The 25,131-nt window shown below is 40.1% G+C and overlaps 1 protein-coding gene across 1 annotated transcript in view; it reads left to right on the forward strand.

Annotated features, from left to right (window-relative positions):
- The first annotated feature begins 415 nt into the window (after nt 1-415).
- LOC140200949 (transcription factor SOX-30-like) overlaps nt 416-25,131 on the forward strand; it is a 55,956-nt gene continuing 31,240 nt past the window's right edge. Inside the window, exons 1-4 of the mRNA XM_072264594.1 lie at nt 416-542; nt 5,959-6,071; nt 7,540-7,794; nt 18,578-18,992. Of these exons, the coding sequence (XP_072120695.1) occupies nt 416-542; nt 5,959-6,071; nt 7,540-7,794; nt 18,578-18,992 (910 nt within the window). The remainder of the gene's footprint in view (nt 543-5,958; nt 6,072-7,539; nt 7,795-18,577; nt 18,993-25,131) is intronic.

A 25,131-nucleotide genomic window follows, 5' to 3' on the forward strand; every position in this document is an offset into this window, starting at 1 on the left:
AGGCTGATGGCTGTGGCTGGGGAGTCACTGCCGCAGCTTTCCTTCTCTCTCTTCTGTCCGACCACAGTCGAGTTGGTTTTTCCTCTGCATTGGTAATGCCCGTACGTACAGCCTGTCGCCAGGTGCAGTGATCTGCAGCTGTCTCTTCCCAAGTGTCCACCCTGATGTCAGCAGACTTCAGGTCGTGTTTACAAACGTCCCTGTAATGCAGCCGTGGGCGCCCTACGGGCCGGGACCCTGCGGTGAGTTCTCCGTATAGGATGTCCTTGGGGATGTGGCCATCCTGCATGCGGTGGACGTGGCCAAGTCAGCGCAGTCGTCGCTGTGTGAGAAGGACATACATGCTTAGCATGCTGGCCGGGTCCAGGACGTCCTTGTTTGGCACGCGGTCTTTCCAGGAAATGCCCAGGATCCGATGCAGGCACCGCAGTTGGAAGCTGTTGAGGCGGTGCTCTTGGCGTGCGCAGGTTGTCCAACTCCCGCTGCCGTAGAGAAGAGTATTCAGTACGCAGGCTCTGAACACTGCAATCTTGGTGGCTGTGGTGAGCTTCTTGTTTTTCCACACTCTCTGACAGCTTGGCCATAGCAGCAGCGGCTTTCCCTATTCACCTGTTGAGCTCTAAATCAAGGGACAGGTTGCTGGAGACTGTCGATCTTAGGTAGGTGAATTCATCTACCGTTTGCAGGGTGTGGTTGCCGATGCTGATGCTGGGGGCTTCGCTGATGTCCTGGCCCATGATCTCTGTCTTTTTCAGACTGATGGTGAGGCCAAACTCTTGGCAAGCATGTGCCAGGGAACTGACTAGCCTCTGGAGACCAGACTGTGTGTGTGACGTCAGGGCGGTATCATCAGCGAAGAGTATCTCTCGGATCAGGACCTAATGCACTTTGGTCTTTGCTCTGAGGTGTGCAAGGTTGAAGAGCTTGCCGTCGGACCTAGCATGTATGTACACCCCGTCATCAGATGTCCTAAAAGCGTACAATAGTACGAGGGAGAAGAAGATCCCGAAGAGCGTCGGGGCAAGGACACAACCCTGCTTCACTTCGCTTTGGATGGAGAAGGGTTCTGAGGATTACTCATGGAATTGTACTGTCCCCTGCATGCCGTCATGGAAAGAGGCGATGAGATTCAGCAGCTTTGAAGGGCATCCGATCTTCTTCAGGAGTACGAGGAGGCCTCTTCTGCTAACCAGGTCGAAAGCACATATAAGATAACAGTAAAATACAGTCACACAAAAAAGTATAAAGTCCCTGAGTCCATGGATGTTGCAGTAGACTGTAATGGAACACTGTAGCTTGTCTTCTGCTGAGCGCACAATGGAAATCAGCACCACACCTCGCTCCTGGACAACTGCAAACAGATGACATTGTGGCTTGAGGCCTAATTCTCACTACGAATGAGGCCATGCAGCTCCCCTGCTGCCTGCACAATACAAGGCACACATAGAACATATAAGATAGCAGCAAAACAGAATCACACGCAAAAAAAATCCAAGTCCCCAAGTCCATGAATGTTGCAGCAGTCTGCAGTCAAATTAAGCTTGTCTAATGCGAATGAATGCTGGAGGCAGCACCTACACCTCTGGCACCGATTCCGATGCTTCTCCGTTGGATGGTTGCAAACAGGCAACACTAGCTTGAGGCCTAGACTTTGCTATGACTGAGGCCACGCAGGTTCCCCGCCATCTGCACCCACCATTCGCCAATAAACCAGCAACAGGACTTGTAATGTTCCATATTACCAATGACCAACAGGGTCCTGCGATCAAAAGAAACGCAACTAAGACAAGTCACTCGCTATTAGTCCACATACTGTCTTTGTGCACCAACTCTAATGCCTGTGTAGAGGGAGCAGCACAGTCTGCACTAAGTCCAGCTCCACATTTTTTGTTCCACAAGCTTCCATTATTTATAAGTCATTATGGTACTTTATCAATTGGCTTTTGAATGTTCATACAGTGCATGAAGAAAATTTTGTGCTTAAGCAAGCTCACTGCCTCTTGGCTTAATGTGCGTTTGCAACTGTATTTTCTGGATGTGTCAATTGACATTTATATTTGAACTGATGTCCACAAGAAGTTAAGTTTCATCCTTCTGCTGACTCAGCGAAAGTTTGCCAATTTCTGTTACTGCTCTATAGAAATAATTTGTAGTTTTGTAAAGTATTCAGTTCCACTTTCCAGGTTCTATAATTTTAACATAGAAGCAGAATTCCTTCTAAGTTATTACATTATTAAAATGTCATTGTAATGATCATTCAACAATGTTTAAGTCAAACAAATTTTTCAAGTGTTGTAGAGCATATTTACCACAATAAAGTAAATATATACTTAAGCAATTTGTTGGACAATTACAAAGACGGAGAACATTTACCAAGAAAATCATTCCCAGTGGATGATGCTAAAGAAGTTATATAATGTCACCAGCATGCTGTAACTATACAGCTATTCATTTCATTCACCAAAGTAATTAGTAGAATACTGAAGATGTTTTATATTCAGATGGTTGAGTCCAAGAACATATTGATTGAAAGAGTGTGCCCATTCTCTCGCAGACCCCATTATTGATATCTACCAAGAAAAATAGTTTCTTCACCTTCTCCCATCACAAATTTATAACCTCAATTAAGCATCCCTCAGCCTACACTTAACAATATTTGTCTATCCTGTCTTTCCTAACTGCTAAAATCTTCTCATCCTTGCAACATCTTTGTAACGTTTTTCTTACCTTTTCTAAAGTTAGTTCCTCCCAATAGCCAAACTAGAATACTTTGCTGTGCTTTATCTGTCCTTTAGACAATTCAGACCAGTATCAGGTTTATTATCACTGATGTATGTCATGAAATTTGTTGTTTTGTTGCAGCATTACAGTGCAAGTCATAAAATTAATAGATAGAGTCATTCATTCATTATGTGCTGTGTCATATGACAAGGGAGATCATGGTCTTGGCAAATTGTACAGAAGGGGCCTTCTTCTGGGGAATGCCTTTATAAGATGGGTGAACCCTGGCCATTAACAATACTCTTCAGAGATTGTCTGCATAACCATGACTTGTGATATGCACCAGTTGCTCATACGACCATTCTCCACCTGCTCCCATAGCTTCATGTAACCCTGGTCACGGGGCTAAGCTGTGCTGCACCTTTGACCAAGGGTGACCTGCAGGCTAGCGGAGGGAAAGGGTGCCTTACACCTCTTTTGGTAGAGCTGTATCTCCAGACTGCCACCCTGGATGGATAGATAGAGCACAAGAGGGATAGCGAGGTAGTGTTCATGGACTATTCAAATACCTGATGGCAGAAGTGAAGATGTTGTTCCTAAAACATGAATGTAGATCAATTGTAATGGGATATTATTGAATGATGAGGTATCTATGAAAAGCTTTATCAAAATTTTATCGCACATTAAGGTAAAAAATCTGAATAAGGTGCTAAGTTAAAATGGTAAGCCATTTGCAACTTGTGGCTAAGCTTGCACACTAAATACTCAACAAAATGACTGCCTATATGCTTAGTTTCTCTGGTGCATAAGAAATTGCATTGTAATCAGGAAATTCACACATCTAAGTTGAAAAAAAGATAATTTTTTTCAACTGGAAACCTTTTTTAAAATCATGCATTGTGGGAAAGAAAGGACAGATAAAAAATCTTAATTTGTAGAAACTAGAAGGAATATTAGGAAGTGTTAATGTGAAGCTGATATCCATAATCATCCTCAACAGAAGATTGTAAGGTGAAGATATCGTACTGGCTGAACAGTTGAAGACAATGGTGCCTACACACCTAACTGGTTGGACATTTGAAGACAATGCATACATATATGAAATATACAAACTCTTTTGGCTTAGGAAGTATAAAATCAGCAATCCTGACAATAATGGGGAGGGGCAGCGATTCATCGGGTGGGTATGTCACTACTTTCGCAGGCATGTGGGAATTGTCTTTTAAACATGATAGTGACTCATCTGGATTGAATTCATGATAAAGGAGCAATTGACTAATCATAGCAATTAATTTCTATTAGCTTATCCACAAGATACTGAGAAATAAAATGAGGAAAACCCCTGTTATGGAGAGTTTGGAGAACCATGTCAAAAGTCTTTTAATTTCCAAGTGTGTTACACTTAACATAGCATGTCTTAAATTATTCATTACTAATTTATTCCAAAATGTTAATTTCTGCAGGAAACCCATATTATTTGCATTTTCCATGTATAAACTTAGATTTAGTTTATTAAACTAGTAATGATTTGGATGTCATCAGTTGTTTCAAGATGTTTAAATAAAACTTCTTGGAGCAATTATGTGAGCTGGTGCTATGCTCCACCACATTCTTTGTTTTTCAAAGACCTCTAAGTTTGTGTGTCACATCTGTATCATAAATCATGTTATTTATGAAATCCTACAGTTTGTCTTTTGCAAAGGCGGTAACACAGTGTTGTTTTTAGGATTTGTGCATCTGTACTCCAATCTGTTTTCTGCTTTACTTCTTTTAACCTCTTATTACATTCTTATTAAATACATAGTATGTGGCTTTCAGTTATTCCCACTAAATGTGACACTTGTCTATATTGAAATTGATTTGCACATCTGCATTGATGTAATTTACCTCATTTATTTTATGCAGCATGTATTGTCATCTGCAATTTTTTTTAAGTCTGTAGCTCCAAATCATTAATGTAAATTTGTCTATATAAAACAGCATTTCCCATCAATTATTGGTCTAATTAAGTACATTAAGTTTTTTGTTCTGTAATGAATTTGCATTAACGTTATGCATCCAGCAGTTTTGTTAATGCCACTAACTCCAATGTTGAGCCTTTTGATGCATTAACTTGTTTCAGCAATGCCAGTTGGAGATTTAACATAGCTGATATTGCAAATTATGAAAATATGTGCTGCTTTTTTCTAATGTACACATTGCTGTCTATTTTGCAAATTAATAAAATGTCTCATTGCAACCTCAGCAAATTAGCTCCCATTAGTTTAAGGGTAAGGGTTGTATTCAATTAGGTTTGGTAATGTTACAGCTTCTATGACATTATCTGGCATATACACTTATAGACAATAGGTGCAGGAGTAGGCCATTCAGCCCTTTGAGCCAGCACTGCCATTCACTGTGATCATGGCTGATCATCTACAATCAGTACCCTTTTCCTGCCTTCTCCCCATATTCCTTGACTCCGCTATCTTTAAGAGCTCTATCTAACTCTTTATTAAAAAAATCCAGAGAATTGGCCTCCACTGCCTTCTGAGGCAGAGCATTCCACAGAACCATAACACTCTGTGTGAAAAAGTTTTTCCTCAACTCCGTTCTAAATAGTCTACCCCCTATTCTTAAACTGTGGCCTCTGGTTCTGGACTCCCTCAACAATGGGAACATGTTTCCTGCCTCTAGCATGTCCAATCCCTTCATAATCTTACATGTTTCAATCAGATCCCCTCTCATCCTTCTAAATTCCAGTGTATACAAGCCCAGTTGCTCCAATCTTTCAACATATGACAGTCCCGCCATCCCGGGAAATAACCTCGTGAACCTACGCTGCGCTCCCTCAATAGCTAGAAAGTCCTTCCTCAAATTTGGAGACCAAAACTGTTATACTTATAGTTACAAAAATCTAATTTTTGCTATCCACTCTGCTAATACTGGCAGAGGAATTTACTCAACCAACACACATCAAAGTTGCTGGTGAACGCAGCAGGCCAGGCAGCATCTCTAGGAAGAGGTGCATTCGACATTTCAGGCTGAGACCCTTCGTCAGGACGGAGGAATTTACTGCCTAGATTTTATACATATGATCCAATGAATTCTTTGTACATTGTTACAGTATTATATTTTTCTGAATACATTTTTAATTACAGAAAAATAGTACAATGTATTGTGTTGAAAAAGCATGTTTTATTCTCTTAGGTATATTCTAAAATACCATTAAATGTGAATACTTATGTACGTTTGTAGTATTACTAAAGGATCAAAGAGAAAAACCTGTAATCACACATCCTATAAGTAATCTCTGGATTGAAAGCAAGTATGACATGGACATCAGGAAAAAGATGGAAGGAAACGGGAACGTACAGCTCAAGATGGCGCTGATAAGTGACTCTGCATGTAGCTCCGAATGGAAGCATCAAATATTCCTGTTTAGGACTGCTACAGCAGAAATCCACAGTCATGGGTACTTCAGTAAGCAGCATAATTTTAAGACACAAAAAAATCTATCAATTCTCAAAATTAGCAGATGCTGGAGGACTGCAGATTCGGGTCACGACTGTAAGTTCCCTTTAAGAAAAAGGAAATGAGGAAAATGTGCTGGTCTGCAAGTATAATTAAAATGCAGAGCCCTTAGACCGCCACTCCTGCTGGCGAATGTGCAGTCTCTGGAAGATCAAATTGAAGACCTCAGAGCAAGATTGGAGTACCAGAAGGTCAACAGGGACCACTGTGTACTTTGCTTCATGCGAACATGGTAACATGATACCTCCTCTCTCCATTTTAGATGCCAAGTTGCAGACCGAGGTTGTCCCCATCCACAGCTGAGTCTTTTAAAGGTAGAAGAGACAGAGTATGTTTCATGACTAACTCTTCGAGGTGCACAGATGAGGACTGTATCAGTCCTGTTACTTTACATGGAACATCCAGCAGCAAATGTCATCCAGTTCATCTGTCAGGGAATTTTCCGTTGTCATCCTGGTAGTGATGCACATTCTTGCCTGGTGAATGTCAGGCAGGCACTGGAGGAACTGCGCACCATGATCAACAGTCATGAAACAGCACACTCTGGTTCCTTCCCTATCATTGCGCGGGTTTCAACCAGACCAGCTTGAAGAAGTCTCTGACCAACTACCACCAACATATTCCCTGTGGAACCAGAGAAGCCAACACGCTTGACTTCTCCATTATCAAGAACCATTATCAAGAACACTTATTGTGCTATACCATGCCCACAATTTGAAAAGTCTGATCACCTGGTTGTGTTTCTACTCCAGGTGTATAGGCAGCATCAGTAGCGAGGACCAAGGTATGGTCAAGGGAGGCAGAGGAGCACTTACAGAACAACTTTAAGTCGATGGGCTGGACAGTATTTAGTGGTTAGTATTTATTCAAATCGAATAAATATGCTACAGTTGGCACTAAACTTACCCAAACCCAAAGCTGTGGATTCACAGCCTGCTGAGGATAGATTTGTGGCGTTCAGGTCTGATGATCCAGAACTATACGAGAAGTCCACATATGACCTGTGGAAGGTTATTCTAAGAGCAAGAAGAACAAAACTGATTGAAGTTAGTGAGAGAATCAGATGCATGCTTATTTGGGACAACTCTTAAAGAACAAAAAACAAACTGCGAAAATAGCCAAGATTTACTTTGCTTTATGCCGCTTAATTGGGGCAGGAGACGGGTTAGCCATGTGCATTTGTGTGGCTGGAGTGAACAGTTGCGTCATGTGCTTGTGTTATGTTATCCATTTGGGCCAATAGGTGCCAATTCAAAAAGAAGTTATGTTTGATAACTTTGATTTTGTAAAAATTTTGACTTTAAGAATTTTTGTGGGCACTTTGCCATGAAAAGATTTGATATTAGCCAAAAAGTTACCCTTCTGGACCAAATTAAAAACCATCTGCCTAACGCCACTCATCGTCAGCTGGCAGAGATAACTGGAGTGCTGAAATCTACATCTGCATGCTTGATACATCGGCAAGATAAACAAGAGAAGAATGGGCATTACGTCCCAAAACAAAAGCATGAAGGTAAGGATCCAGATGTTGAAGTGGCCCAGAATCAGTGGTTTTCCATTGTAACTGGATGAGGTGTACATGTCAGTGGACCAATGTTAAAAAACAAGTCAGAGGAGCTAGCTAAGAAGCTGGGTCATAAAGGTGTTAAAGCAACAGGTGGTTGCTTGTCTCAATGGAAATGTAGACACTACATTAAATTCAAGGAAGCATGCGGCAGGGAAGGTAGTACTGATTCCATAAGTGTAGAGACATGGAAATCTCCAAAACTCCCCGCGTTGCTTCAAAAATCTTGTGCGGATAATATCTACAATGCCAATGAAACAGACCTTTTTATTGTGCCATATTGTGTTTGCTACAAATCAGAATTCCATATTAGTGTGCAGTTCTTTCAAATGATCGAGATACACCATCAGATCTCCATATTGCAATTTTATTTTAAAAGTGACTAGTGAAGGCAATTGCGCTGCTGTAAAGTTTGAGTTTTCCAAGGAAAACGGTAATAGCCTCTTTGCATGATATGCGATTGTATCTTTTCCCTTGTAACTGTTCGTTTAATAAATTCAGTTTTTCAAATACAAACCCTTCTGATAAGGGTTAGATATGGAAAACCTGGCAACTTCTGACAGTCTTTCAGTTGGAATTAGATGCAGATGGTTCCCCATTAACATAATTATACTACAAAGTACAGTAATCATAATCACTAGCTGGTGGATCACAGTGCAGGGTATCCTGCTGGGTTACGCCCACCTGCTGACTGTATAATCAGTGACTTGTGATTTGTGGATGGATGTGGTATGGGTCTCAGCAGGCCATCCTGCAGGGTGTGGACTTTGTGGTCAAGCAGGAGCAGAGATAACAATTGACATGCCCCCCCCCCAACACACACACACACACACACACACACACACACACACACACACACACACACACACACACACACACACACGGCTAGGCTGTTTTGCTGCCTCATTTAAATCATCTAGCATGTTTTCCCATTCATTTCATTCAGAGTTCCAAATAAATTATATACATTCATTTCTTTTTTGTTTATCTATTTTAGTAATATTTCACTAAAATAGTAAACCTACCATGGCCCATTCAAAAAGTCCTGTGGCCCCCAGCTTCTTGTTTTTCACTTGTGGCCCCTACAAAATCTGACTCACTTTGAGACCCACTGCTATACAGCACACAAAACAGGCACCTTGGCCCAATTTGTTCATGCTCACCAAGTTGACCCACTGACTTAGTCCCATTAGCCTGCGTGAGGCTTCTATCATTTCCTCTGGCAGCTTGTTCCAGATATTCATCAGCGTCTTTGAGGAAGTTGCCCTTCAGGTTTCTTTTGAATCTTGATCATAATCTAAATCCTTAAATCTAAACCCCGACGAAGGGTCTTGGACTGAACCATTGACTGTTTATTCCTCTCCAAAGATTCTGCCTGATTTATTCAGTTTCTTAGGCATTTTGTGTGTCTTGCTCAAAATCTGCAGCATTTGCAGAATCCCTTGTGCTCTTTTAAATCTTTGACCTCTTACTTTAAGCCCATGCCTTTTACGTTTGGACTCCTTTAACCTTGGGAAAGTATTGTGACTTTCACCTTATTGATGTACCTCATGACTTTATAAGCCTCTGTCCAGTTACGCCTTAGCCTCTTACACTCCATGCAAATCTTTTTTGTAGTCTTCCCAGATTAGTGAGATTGTTCCTACAGCAAAACTGTGCAAAGTATACCAAATGCAACTTGGTCAATATTTGTAAAGGAATTTTTAAAAAACTGAAGTAAATGATTGATAGCAATGCAACTAGAATTGGCTAAGTGAATGGTTATAAGTTTTACATGGTTAAACAAGCAATCAAAAACAAGAAACATGAAATAAACCAGAAATTGGTTTCCATAGGAGACGTAAGATTAGTGGCACTTAGATTGGATTGATAATCATTTTATGCACACACCTAGTCAGTGTCAGATTGTTACGAATAGAAGACCTTCAAGTACTTGCAGGCATACATTGATTATTAAATTATTTAACTCTTTAGTCATTCACCAAACTTACTATTAGGATGTAGTGGGAATGTCATACTGTGTTCAAAGTTCAAAGTAAATTTATTATCAAAGTATATATATGACATAGATGAGATTCCTTTTTTTGAGGGCAATCACAGTAAATACTAGAAACACAATAGAATCAATAAAAGACAGGGTGGACAAACAACCAACGTGCAAAATATCAACAAACTGCAAATACAAAAAGTAAGAAAAAATGAATAATAATAATAATATATAATCAAGCAATAAGTTTTGAGAACATCAGATGTCGAGCCCTTGAAAGTGAATTCAATGGTTGTGGGAACAGTTCAGTGATGGAGCAAGTGAAGTTGAGTGAAGTCATTCCCTCTGGTTCAAGACCTTGATGGTTGAGCGGTAAAGTTGTTCCTGTCCTGGTGATCTGGCTCCTGAAGTTCCTGTGTCTTCTTCCTGATGACAACAGTGAGAAGAGAGCAGAGTCTGGATGGCGGGGGTCCTTGATGGTAGATGTAGCTCTTTTGTGATTCCGCTGCTTGTAGGTGTGCTCAATGGTTGGGAGGCCTTTTCCTGAAATGGACTAGGCTGTATCCACTACTTTTTGTAGGCTTTTCCGTATAAGGGCATTGGGGTTTCCATACCAGCCTGTGATGCAACCAGTCAATATACTTTCCACCACACATCTATCAAAGTTTGTCAAAGTTTAAGATGACATGCTGTATCTTTGCAAACTTCCAAGAAAGTAGAGGTACCCAGAACAGATCTTATGAAATCAAGGAATTTCTTCATTGATGCACTGGGAAGAATTCTAGGGAACAGAGCAGTAAAAATGATTGCAACACTTAGAACCTTTATAGCTGAATGAAGTGTGGCACTCAGAATGTTGGCAAATATACGTAGTCAGGCTATCTAACCTGGAACTAGAGTAGCAAGTGCAAAATTAAAGGAAAATAGTTTATCAAAAATTAAAGGATATGTGGAACAAATTTATAATTCAATTTGTTTATATTATAGTAATGAACTTCAAACCATGCTGGAATAATGCCTGGTCAGACCTAGGTTTGAAATGTGTAGATATGTGGACAGAATCATATTATCTAAAAGTTTCTCGATTGGTGTTGAAGGCCAGAGAGAGATGTGCAGAGCATTCCCTGAAGCAATTACGTGTGGAAAACCCATGATAGAACATTGCACAAGGCTTGTGGAAACAGCATTGATGGCCAGAAGGGCCTTTTTTCATTCCATACTTCTTTATTTACAGATTACATATGCACCCATCTGTGAACTTTTGGAGAAATCATCATTAGAGATACCCTCCATAGGATCATTGTCAGAATGAATGGCACAACAATCACAGTGCCAAAGGATGGTTCCCTACATTTCTCTGAAGGTAACCTTCAGCTGGCTATATTCAGATAGAAATATCATCTTGGCATGATATACAGGAGAACTGGTGGATTTGTTGCAAACAAAATTGTGGTTTTCTCCTGTCAATGCCTGTGGTTCGGTCTATGCGACATGGTTTCCCTGTTAACTACTTTGGTACATGGGAGCTATTCCATCCTGATTTTGGTCAGGCAGTGGAAAACAAATCACTTACTGATCATGTTTTTTCCTTCTGTGTCAATCCTATGGACAGTTACTCCATTCAAGTGGTTTTCTCTGCAGACTTGAGTTTGAACTGAAATATCAGCTACTTACTCGTTGCTTAGGTTTTGACTATCTACTTGGATATAACAATATCAGTTATTCCCACAAATCCTTCCCCCAGAACACAATAGAATCCTGTTACTGAAAATGAACAAGTATACAAATCATCCATGCAGTAAAGGAAATTTTGCTTAAGTCTGCTTAAATAGTTTTAGGAATTTGGATCAGCATGAACATTGAATCTATGAAAATATGGATTTTACATTTGCCTGTGTTTATGGGTTTAAATATTGGAATGGATATTGTGTAAGTGTGGCAGAAGTACTTGAATCAGAATCAGAATCAGGTTTATTATCACTGGCATATGTCGTGAAATTTGTTGTTATGTGGCAGCAGTAGATTGGAATATAAAATAATAAAAACTGAATTACAGTAAGAAAAATATATATGTATTAAAAAGTTATATTAAATAAGTAGTGCAAAGAAACTGGTGAGGTAGTCTTCATTGGTTCAATGTCCATTCAGAAATCGGATGGTAGAGGGGAAGAACTGTTCCTGCATCACTGAGTATGTGCCTTCAGGCTCCTGTGCTTCCTCCCTGATAGTAGCAATGAGAAGTGGACATGTCCTGGGTGATGGAGGTCATTAATAATGGATGCTGCCTTTTTGAGGCATGACTCCTTAAAGATATCCTGGATACTGGGAGGGCTACTGCCCATGATGGATTTGACTGAGTTTATTTCTGCAGCTCATTTTGATCCTGTGCAGTGAGACTGTGAAGAAATGGAACCCTGAATGTTAAAATGAACTCTACCAAATTATGTGAAGTTCCATAAAATTGAAATTATTTCTTTTATCATGTAAACATTCTTCCTTATACAGATCCATGGTAAACCTCCATAGATCAGTCTCACTATCACATAGAAAATATAATTGTAGAGATGATTTTCAACACTGGTAGAAATATTTGGGTGAGAGGGTACAACTGGGGTGGGGGGTGTTGGATCAAGATTCCTGGGCTATGTTTCTTATTAGCGAAACAGTGTACTAATAAACAATTTCACTAATTAAAGCCAATAACAAGAAAGAATAAAAGAGTGTTGTACACAAAAAGCTGGAGGAACTCAGCAGGTCCTGCTGAAGGGTCTTGGTCCGAAATGTTGACTGTACCTTTTCCATAGATGCTGACTGGCTTGCTTGTTTATAAAATAGCAGCATGCTCAGTTCAAATGACAGATTTAATATTTGTTCAGTAAATTAGAATAAAATTAGCATTTTGTATATCTTCCATCCATTACTGTAAAGAGTAAGACTATGAATGGATTTTTGTTGCTCTAGTATGGTTGAACAACAGATAGTCTTAAATGTTTCTAACTTGCAAAGAAACCACAAAAAGGTTGCTTTTGTCAGCTGTTACCTCAAACATCTTGATGGTAGAATTCAATGTGGATGCTCTCAGTTACTTGAATTGGGATATTTTTGTTGGGAGATAGAGAAAAGTTAAGTCAACGGAGTTGAGATTTAGATATAGTCTCAAAAATGATGCAACCTCAGAAGGCTTAATGCATATCTATCTATTGCTGTATTGAGCTAATTTATATTCTACCTTCTCAAACATAATTTTTCTAGATATAGACATACATCCTTTGAGCTGGTTCAGAATTGGTAGATAAATTCATTTTAATAGGATAAAATTAATTTTATCATCCCATGCATCTAGTGGATAACTGCTTTAAATATAAAGTTTAAGACTACATAGCTCACTTTTAATCAAGGTAAGTAGGATCAGAATGGTAAATTAAACTGGGTTATTGCTTCAAGTTCTTTAGTTGTACGTAATAGTCACATGACCATCTAAACCTTATATCATTAATGGGACAGAGCCAAAACTTTGAGACAGAAAACCAAACTGAAGTGTTGCATACTGCCAATGGCTCATTGATAATCACAAATACATAAAAAAGCTCCAAAAGTGGATCTGAAATGTAATAAGTCTGTAAGATACATAAGATATAGGAGCAGAATTAGGCCATTCAGCCTATAAACCCTTAACCATTTTACTAGTCAAGAACCTATCTTTTTCTGCCGTTAAATAGTAGTTGATATTTTTATCCCCTTTCTCCCACCTTCTCCCACAACTCTTAACCCTTTTACCAATCAAGAAGGTATCAATTTCTGCCTTAAATATATCTAATGGTTTGGCTCTCTGTGGCAATAAATTCCACAGATTCAACACCCTCTTGTGGAAGAAGTTAGTTATCAGAGGGAGATTCATTTAGTCTGAGGCTGTGCTCTCAGAACCTAGACTCTGTATTAATGGAAACATTACCTCTATCCAGGTATTCAGTAGATTTCAGTAAGATTCGCCCTCATTCTTCCGAACACCATTGAGTACAGGCCCAGAACCATCAAATACTTCTCATAGTTAAACCTTTCATTCCCTGTATCATGCTTGTAAACTTCCTCTGGATCTTCTCCAGGGCCAGCACATTTTTTTCTTCAATTAGTGGCCCAAAATTGCTCACAATATTCTAAATGCAGTCTGACCAATGCCTTATAAAATCTTAGTACTACATCCTTGCTTTTCTATTGTACTCATCAAAATAAATCTTAACATTGAATCTGCCGTTCTTACTACCAACTCAACCTGCAAGTTAACTTTGAGGGAATCCTGAGCAAAGTCCTGTCGCATCTCCCATTAACCATGCAAAATATCCCATGATAAATTTCTATTTGTCCTTTAATCATTCTCTAATAGTGGATCATCATGAAGTTTAGCATTCATTGCCATTCTTTCCTACTCTTCAGAAAGTGATATAAGTCATCTTGAATGTTGCATTTCACATGGTGAAGGTACTCCCACAATGTTCATAGATTTGGAATTAAAAAATTTGGTCCGATTAAGAGTGGAATGATGTAAACCCACATTTTGGTGGTGTGTTACTTGACACCAAAGCTCAAGATAATGGGTATGCCATGCATTTAATTTGTTTTTTGGATGTTAAATTTTATCATTTTGAAGGCCCTTAAAGAAGCTTTGGTAATTGTAGCTATACCTGACAAGCGATGGAAAGATTTTATAGTTAAAAGCATTGCTAAGTGTCTACAGTATGTGCATGTCTATCGAAAATAATCGGCTTTAAGTGATTCTATTTGTCACACAGGACAGATGTAATAGTTACTGAACTACTAATTGTATTTTTACACATGCATTCTCCAATTACAATGCTTTCTGATGAAAAGTTATCAGGAACAGAATTTGGAACCAGATCCTTAACCACATTATTTTATTCGACAAATATCGTTGTAAGTTCCAAAACATAAAATAGGAATTCTGGTTAATTCCATAACTCCTCAAGTATAGTATTGATTATTGAATTCAGCCAATGCCCATGTGAGACTTTTTTTTGTGTACAAGAGGCAATACCATGCCGGCTTGTGAGCCCATGGTCATTCCAACAATGCACATGCAGTATGTACTACACTGGCCTGCCAGAACACTGAAACTTTTGGAGGTCATTCTAGAATGACCATATATGAACAATGAATAAAGAACGTTATAAATAGAAGTTAGAGGTGATACACCCTAGCCGTTAGTCTATCATCCAACATAGATTGTGGCTGATATCTTACACCAGTACCACTTTACTGCACTAGCCCCTTATTCCTTTATTATCTTAATATCCAAAAATCTACTGAGATCTACCCGAACATACGTTGCATATGACACTCCATAGCTCTTATAGACGGAGAGTTCTAAGACACAACATCCTCTGGGTCAAGAAATGTTTTTCTCATCTCTCTCCAGTATGGCCAACCCCTCATTTTGTGTTGTGACCCTTTGTTCTAGACATCCCTGCCTGTTTGAACATAATTTCTTCATGTGCCCTGTCAAGCCCAGAAGATTTTTGAATATTTCAGTGATATTATTATTCATTCTTCTCAACTAAAGATAGCGCAAGCCCTGTCCCTATAATCTTTGTTCCTAAGGTAAACGTTTCGTGCCAATGTTATGTTTTGTAACTGCAAAACATTAAACTAATCCAAAGGAAGACATGGGAATTGGGAATATGTGGTTAACTTCAGGTTTACTTTAAGCGAGGCGCCCATGTATCACATGGCAGTGTGATGATGTATGTAATCCATGTATTTATACATATAACCCGTAATGAATTATTTAAAGAACACGAATGCTTAATCAAACAATTTATTTACAATATTACTCAAATATTACTTAAATATTAAATACACAGGAGTCCTTCCTGCATAGCTATAAACTCCAACTCAATAGAATTGCATTATTATTATATAATGCAACTACTATATACAGCAATCCATAGTGTTGTATATTTTAAATTGTCCCATTCAGGCTGAAAGAGTTAATCGCTGTGGAGGCTTTCTTACTCTTGTGGAATAATACCTTTCCTAACAAGGGGCCACTCTGCTTGGCAGATGAGATTTGTGGTTGTGAAAACAATCTCGGCTTCTTCAGCCTCCTCCATGGTGGTTGTAGGAGTTGACTCTGAGACTGCAGAAAGTGGTTCTGACAGTGATAGCCAGCTTTCATCTTCTTCCTTCTTCTTCTAGTTTGTGGATCTTCACCTTGGGAAGGTGCATTTAGTTCACTGGAATATTCTCTTATTAACCCTTCTATTAGACCCAGCTGGTGGCATAGTGGCATCAGCGCCACACTTTGGGACGGAAAGTCCCGAGTTTGAATCCGGCCGGCTCCCCTGCACGCTTTCCATCCGTGCTGGGTTACGAGCTGGTGATCTCTTTGGAAACTCACCCGGCAGAAGGCAGTGGCAAACCACTGCTGTAACTTACCTCGTACGTGGTTTCCCACTACGTCAGAGAGGCGTGGAGGGAAATTATCCGCTAACCGGAGAAACTCCGGATGCCACGTACCTTTCCGATCCTTCTATTGCTCCCTTTACAATCTGATCTCTCCTCTTGGTTCCCTATTCGCAATGTCATCTGATGAATCCTCTATTTTTGCATCTTCATTGATTCCTTTATTTTTGCCTTCCGTTCATCCAGTTTGGCTTTGGTGTTTGCATCTACTTTTACAAGAAGCTTTTTGTATCCTACTTGAAGTTCATGCAATCACCTTAATGCATGCAGAGTAGATTCTGGTTCTCTATACTCACAAAAGCCAAGTACTTGCAACTTTCCTGAATCTCCTTGAACTCTCTTCTAGCTTAAAACCAAGCCATATTTCACAGGTAACTGCCTGATTAACATATCAGAAGCTTTCTCAGATATCTTGCCTACAAAAACTGATGTAGTCAGACCATTGCTTTCATCTATTCCAGAATTCCTCTGGTCAGCAGTACCCTTTCCTGGTCCAATATGCTTTCCAACCAGAGGCACAGAGGTTGGCACCAATGCCTGTTTGTTCTCTGTTGGGGAACAGTTCATGGTGTACAGCATGGAGACAGTTGTAGCATGCAAATAGTGGATGGATCTCCAATCAAGTTGTAGTTGCTTCAGCCACTCATGTCCCCACAACATTGGTCGTCCTGTTTTTACCACATAGAAGCCCAATGTGGCTTCTTGGTTGTTGTCTTTCATAGTGGCAAATCTCATTCCCACAGGAGTTATCTTTCCTCCAGTATAAGTTCTTAGTTGAATATCTGCAGGCATCAGTTTGGTATCAGTGAAATGCCATTCAAGCTCATTTTGTGGAATGACTGAAACAGCTGAACCAGTGCTAATTCCATTTTAATTAATTTGCCATTCACTTCTGGTGTGTAAACCATATTGCTTGTCTGTTGCTAGTTTTTATATTATAAATCTCAAGGCTACTCAGTCCTGTGTCACTCTCATTTATCAGATTTTTCATCAACAGCATGCAGATTAGTGTTCCTTCTGAAAGTGTTAGCTTTTTCTCTTCCCTGTGCAGTCCATTTATTTTTGTCAGCCCAACATGCTCTTTGTATGTGCCCTACTTTGTTGCATTTTCTGCAAGTTTCACAAGATCCAGGAATATGTGTTGAACCATGTTTACTTTAAGTGAGGTGCCCACGTATCATGTGGTCATGTGATAATGTATGCAATAATTTATATGTATAAACCGTAATGAATTATTTAAAGAACAGAAATACTTAATCAACCAATATATTTACAAAATAACTCAAATATTACTTAAATATTAACTACAGAACAGTGTCTTCCCCACCAAGGAGTCAAGCTGGTGAACCTTTGTTACTTCCTCCATTGGACCATATTCAGAAGCTCCAGATATGGTAAAGTTTATCACAAAAAATTGTATTGGCACTTAGCATATTAGCATTCCGAGAAATATCTCTGGGTATTCGTATTTATGATTATGTTGAACAATTGGGTGAATAAGCCCTGGAAATTAGGGTTAGAATTAGGATTTAGACATTTTGCTGCTGTTTTACCTTTTGCCTTTATTATGATTATATTATGCAAACTACCAGTGATGCTGCTGCAATTAAGTTTTCAGTGTTTCTGTGCACACATGTACAAATGCATATGACACCAAACTCGACTGCATATGAAATTCACATCTGTTAGCATCTTCTGGTTCTACTGCTATTGCATTGTTTCTATTATGAGGCTGATTGTTTTGGATGTCAACAATGAGGTACTTCCTGTTCCCCTCCATACTGTAGATGCTGTCAGACATGCTCAGTTCCTCCAGCATTTGTGTGTGTGTAGCTTCCTGTTCTATAATGTCTTGCAAAAAAGCAAAGCAAAGCTTTTGTGTCTCTTCCAATCCTGGTTGTTTCAGCTTTTACTGGTAAACAGTTGCATGAATATCCTGCATGTGCAAATTTCAGCTGTGAATCTTTGCAAACTTTTCAACTAACAGGGCACATCATAGCTGACTCTCATTGTGTTCTTTTCAAAACATCTGTACACATCCAATTTCTAACCAGAGCAACTATGGGGGAGAATTCTGACTGATTTTATTTTTCCCGGCTGTAAGCTGAAGATTTTGATATGAACCCCTTATTTATTCGCTGAGGGCTTAGCTCACACATTGCAGTCAAGGAATAGAATCTGGAAGCTCCTTATCTTTTCGGGGAAATCATTAATGTTCTCTATGCCACTGGAATGGTTTCAATCTGTGAAAGCATAAGATAGATTAAATATTAAAATAATTATAACAATTCTGACATGTTCCATTTATTTTTCAGAGTGAAAATAAGTTTGTTTCAGGGTTAAGCTCAAGAAAGGATTTTAGCAATCAAAATATTGCTGACCAACACGTGACTGAAAAGATAAAAATAGAAGATGAGCATTATAAACTTTCTAGTTCCAACAGGGGAACTCAGCAAGCTAAAGATTTATTATTCCTGAAGGATCTGAATGGAACAGATAGGTCACAACAAACGGATCTGAAACTTCCGATAACTTTACACTCACTTCCACCTGGAATCAAACTGCAGATTCAAGGTTCACCTTCAACATGTGAAGTGGTCAAATTCACCAAATTAACTGGACCAATAGCAACAAACAAAATAAGTGACATTAGATTACAGACACAAGTGGACCCATCCTTGAAGATCAACACTATAAATGTTCCTCTTACTGTGCCTCCTACTGAAGCAGGTACTTCTATCTATCTGTATTAATTAAATATAATGTATTGTTTACAAGCCTTATATGAATTCAGTGTAGTCCTGATGTTAATCATTTTACAAAGACAGCAGTTTGCTCAGCATCCTACTTTCAGCAATAAATATCCAGGAGCCCTGAACTTGTGGTTATTGTGTAGCAGTTTAAAGTCAAGCAGTGTAAGTGTGCTGGGTTCCTACCGTTCTCGTAAGAACATGGGCAATAATTGCACCAAGGGCCTTGTGAAAGGCATTTTAAAGATTTGTTTGGTGGTGATCTTCTGATATTTATTTAGATAATTATGAATATTTAAGAAACAGATTGTTTTATGAATAATATATTTAGATTAGATTAGATTCAACTTTATTGTCATTATGCTGAGTACAGATACAAAGCCAATGAAATGCAGTTAGCATCTAACCAGAAATGCAAAGAATAGTGTTGTTTACAAAATAATTGCAAATAAAAGGTAAGTGCTACAGCACACAAATGTAAAAATACTGAGACAGTACAATACGGATGCAATACTGCTTAGTGCTGTGATGTGAGGTTCAGCAGGGTCACAGTCTCAGGGAAGAAACTCTTCCTGAGCCTGCTGGTGCAGGAGCGGAGGCTCCTGTAGCGCCTACTGGATGGGAGGAGAGTAAAAAGTCCTTGGTTAGGGTGAGATGCATCCCTGATAATGCTTTTCACCCTGCCCAGGCAGCGTTTATGGTAAATGTTCTCAATGGTGGGCAATTGGGTGCCGATAATCTGCTGGGCAGTTTTCACCACACGCTGGAGTGCATTGTGGTCCGATACAGGACAATTGCCATACCACACTGAGATGCAGTTGGTGAGTATGCTCTCAATGGTACAATGGTAAAAGTCCATCAGTATCCTGGGACAGAGGTGAGCTTTCTTGATGCTCCGCAGGAAATAAAGGCGCTGTTTCGCCTTTTTTGATCAGGATGGAGGAGATCAGGGACCAGGTGAGATCCTTGAAAATGTGGGCAGAAATGAATTTGAAGCTTGATACATGCTCCTCTACAGCTCCATTGATGTAGGTGGGGTCATGAGCGTGGCTCCTAGCACGCCTGAAGTCCACAATGATCTCCTTGGTCTTCTGGTGTTAAGAACCAGGTTGTTGTCGGCACACCACGCGGCCAGGTGCTGGACCTCGTCCCTGTAGGCCACCTCGTCATCCCCTCTGATCAGACCAACCACTGTGGTGTCGTCTGTGAACTTGATTATGGAGTTAGAACCATGCACAGGAACGCAGTCATAGGTGAAAGGGGAGTACAGAAGAGGGCTCAGCACACAGCCTTGAGGCACGCCAGCGTTCAGGGTGAGAGTGGAGGAGGAGAGGTTGTCTAACTTAACTGATTGGGGTCTGTTAGTCAGAAAGTCCAAGGTCCAATTGCAAAGGGATGAGCTGATACCAAGCTGGCAAAGTTTGGCGATCATCTTGGAGGGGATCACAGTATTGAATGCTGAACTAAAGTCAGTGAACAGCATTCTGATGTAAGAGTTGTAGCTGTCCAGGTGGGTCAGGGCAGAGTGAAGTGCCATGGAGATGGCGTCCTCTGTTGACCTGTTGGTGCGATAGGCAAATTGACGGATTCTAAGGATGCTGGACAGAATGCAAGCCCAAGAACTGGTTCCAATAGCACCCATTTTTCATAAGCAAATGCACGTGGAAGCAATTTTGGCTGGGGAGATCACAGAACTGAATATTTCAAGGTGGCACCATGCCCATTGGGAACTTGGGCAGAGCACTTCTATGTATAGTTCAGCCACTTGTGCATGTTATTTTCTTGGCTTTATTTGCAAGCCTAATGGCATCACGTGTTTACATGCAATGATAACCTCTGTTGAACAGTTAGGAAAAATGAATATATCCCCCAAGATCACCAAATTAAAGGTGAATCTCTGTCCTTTCATGAACCACACTACCCTTGAGGATAGTCTGTTTAAATGACTCCTCGCTCTAATCAGAGGTCTAAGAAATTTGGCCTGTCCCCTAAAACCCTCACTAATTTTTATAGATGCACCGTAGAAAGCATTCTTCTAGGGTGCATCAGAACCTGGTGTGGAAGTTGTCCCGTCCAAGACCGGAAGAAGCTGCAGAAGATCTTGAACACGGCGCAGCACATCACACAAACCAGTCTTCCGTCTGAGGACTCACTTTGCACTGCACGCTGTTGGAGCAGTGCTGCCAGGATAATCAAGGACACGACCCAACCAGCCAACATAATTTTTGTGCCTCTTCCCTCCGGGAGAAGGCTCAGGAGCTTAAAGACTCATACGGCCTGATTTGGGAACAGCTTCTTTCCAACTGTGATAAGGCTTCTGAATGGATCCTGACCCAGATCTGGGCCGTACCCTCCAAATAGCCCAACCTGCCTCTCGGTTTTTTTGCACTACCTTACTTTCCATTTTTCTATTTTTTATTTATGATTTATAATTTAAATTTTTAATATTTACTATCGATTTGTAATCCAGGGAGTGGGAAGCACAGAATCAAGTATCACTGTGATGATTGTACGTTCTAATATCAATTGTTTGGCGACAATAAAGTTTTAAGTCTAAGTATAAATTCATAAGACGTGAGCAGAATTAGACCATTCAGCTCATCGGGTCTGCTCTGACATGAGAATTAGTTTACCACAACTCCATCCTCCTGCCATCTTTCCAAAACATTTGGAATATAATTTAAATACACCCAATGACTTGGCATCTAAGGCCATCTTTGGCAATGAATTGCACAGATTCACCACCCTATGGATAAAGAAATTCCTCCTCACCTCTGTTCTAAAGAGATTTCTTTTTATTCTGAGGCTGTGCCCCCTTGTTCTTGACTTTACCACTATGGGAAACATACTTTCCACGTCCACTCTATCTAAGCCTTTCGATATTAAGTAGTCTTCAATTAGATCCTCCACCCCCCGCTCCCAAACTCTAGCAAGTACAGGCTCAGAGCCATCAAGCACTCCTCATACATTATCTCTTTAATTCTTGGGATCATTTCCTGAATCTCCTGTGGACCCTCTCCAATGCCAGCACCTCCTTCCTTAGATAAGGGACCCAAACTGTTCACAGTGCATTCTGACAAATGCCTCGTAAAGTCTCAGCATTACATTCCTGCTTTTATATTCTAGTCCTCTTGAAATTAAGGCATTGCATTTGCCTTCTTTTCTAACAACTCAACCTGCAAGTTAAAATTTAGAGAATCCTACAATAGGACTCCCAAGTCTGGTTTCTGAAATTGTTCCATATTTACAAAATAATGTACGCATTTATTCCTTCCACCAAAGTGCAAGACCCTACATTCCCTGCACTGTGTTCCACCTGCCACTTCTTTGCGTATTTTCTGGTTCTGTCCAAGTCCTTCTGCAGACTCCCTGCTTCCTTAATACTACCTGTTCCTCCACCTATATCTGTATCATCCGCAAATTGAGCCACAAAGCCCCCAATTCCATTGTCCAGATCATTAACATATAATGTGAAAAGTAGTGGACCCAACAACAGCCCCTGCGGAACATCACTAGTCATCGACAGCCAACCTGAAAAGGCCCACTCTTTTGCGTTCTGCCATACAGCCAATCTTCTGTCCATGCTGGTATCATTACTGTAGTTCCATGGGCGCTTGTTTAACAGCCTCATATGCAGCACTTTGTCAAAGGCCTTCTGGAAGTCCAAGAAAACAACATCCACAAACTCCTTTGTCTATTCTGTCTGTTATTTCCTCAAGGAATTCTAACATATTTGTCAGTCAAAATATCCCCTTAAGGAAATAATACTGACTTCTGTCTGTTTTATTGTGTGGCTCCAAGTACCCCAAAACCTCATCCTTTAAGAAATGGACTCTTAACATCTTGCCACTGAAGTCAGGCTAACTGGCCTATAATTTACTGTCTTTTGCCTCTCTCTCTTCATAAAGAGTAAAGTGACAGTTGCAATTTTCCATTCTACAAGAACCATCCTAGCATCTAGTGATTCTTAAAAGATCATTACAAATGCCTCCACAATCTCTTCAGCCATCTCTTTCAGAACTCTAGGGTGAAGTCCTTCTAGTCTAGGTGACTTATCTCCCTTCAGACCATTCAGCTTCCCAAGCCACTCTTGCCTCTCTTTTACTCTCTATTTATCTGAAAAAACTTCCGGTGTCCTCTTTTATATTATTGGCTAGCTTACCTTCATATTTAATCTTTTCTCTCTTTGTTGAGTCTACGTGGAAACCACATTAGCTTTGCTATAAAGGAGCTTTCTCTGCCTACCTTTCAGTATTCAGCACCAGAGTGTGCTGCTTTACAGTACGCATTATATTTGGTCAAGGTGAAATAAAGGGAGAAACAATATGCAAGGCAGCAGTATACACATCAGCTCATCTGTGAAGAGTTAGCGGGAAAGAAAGAATTCAATAGCAAGTTCACTTAGTCCAGATTCTTAATAGCTTCCCAATATTCCTGTGATTGGATACCTGCATCTGCAGATCCTTTCACTGAAACTGGCAGCTCAGTCCTCATATCAGGAGGAATCTTTTCAACCATTTTCAAAGTATGAATGTTTCCACTCTCAGTGAAGTGGTAATGGTACTATGTATTTGTGCTTTTAAGTTTTTATTGATCTTTAAGTGCCTTATTCAGAGTATTTGTAATGAGTGTGAGCCAAACAAGAATGGCAAGACTCTTAACCAATGGGACTGGTGGATCTTCATTCAAGTGCTCAGAGTCTCAACCAGGAAGAGTAAATTACAATAAATCTTGACGAGGAAACTAAACCAACTTTTGAGGTAAAGGCCAGAATTAAGGGAGTAAGATAAAAAGTTAAGTAAAATTGGACGGTATGTCAAATGTGCGTATTATTTTAAATCTTTGACATTCATTAACTGAATCCAGACTTAGAGTGAAATTCTTTGTCCGTAATCATCACTTCTTATATTAAAATTCAATTTCCGTAAGATTTTCTGATATGTTTATTGGGGTAATAGTATTCTTACGTTGTATTCAGTATAACTGCTGTTTCAGTGAAGAAATATGACATACTTTACAGCAAGTTCTAGAATTCTGCATTTGACTGTAGATAAGTTTCTATTCAGTTTACTCCAAGTAAGTGGAGGACACAGTGGCTGATCCAGTAGAGCTGCTCTCCGTAGCTCCAGTAATTTGGCTTCAATCTTAACCTCAAGTGTTTGAATTTTCTCCCTGTTTACCACCTGGGTTTATAATAATGCTTCATTTTCCATTCCAAAGTTGTGACGATTGATAGAGTAGTCAATTCCTGTAAATTACCTCCAGTGTGTAGCTGAATGTTAGAATCTGAGGGGAAGTGAAGAGAATAAAAATAGAATGAATAAATAGAATGCTCTGTCTACCAGAGACAGCAGGATCTCCCAGTGGCCACACATTTTAATTTCACATCCCATTCCCATTCTGATATGTCTATCCATGGCCTCCTCTACTGTCAAGATGAAGCCACACTCAGGTTGGAGGAACAACACCTTATATTCCATCTGGGTAGCGTCCAACCTGATGGCATGAACACTGACTTCTCTAACTTCTGTTAATGCCCCTCTTCCCCCTTGTACCCCATCCGTTATTTATTTATTTTATACACCCACACACACACACACACACACACACACATATTCTTTTTCTCTCTCTCCTTTTTCTCCCTCTGTCCCTCTCACTATACTTCTTGCCCATCCTCTGGGCTTCCCCCCCCCCCTTTCTTTCTCCCTAGGCCTCCTGTCCCATGATCCTCTCATATCCCCTTTGCCAATCAACTGTCCAGCTCTTGGCTCCATCCCTCCCCCTCCTGTCTTCTCCCATCATTTTGGATCTCCCCCTCCCCCTCCCACTTTCAAATCTCTTACTAGCTCTTCTTTCAGTTAGACCCGACGAAGGGTCTCGGCCGCGAAACGTCGACTGTACCTCTTCCTAGAGATGCTGCCTGGCCTGCTGCATTCACCAGCAACTTTTATGTGTGTTGCTTGAAATTCCAGCATCTGCAGATTTCCTCGTGTTTGCATGAATAAATGGGTGCTTGATGGTCAGCATGAATTTGGTGGGCTGAAGGGCCAGTGCTCATGCTGAATGACGCTATGAAGTGGGTCTTGCCACTGATATTAAATCTAGATTTTTATTATGGA

Source organism: Mobula birostris, chromosome 7 (genome assembly GCF_030028105.1).
Source record: "Mobula birostris isolate sMobBir1 chromosome 7, sMobBir1.hap1, whole genome shotgun sequence".
NCBI lineage: Eukaryota > Metazoa > Chordata > Chondrichthyes > Myliobatiformes > Myliobatidae > Mobula > Mobula birostris.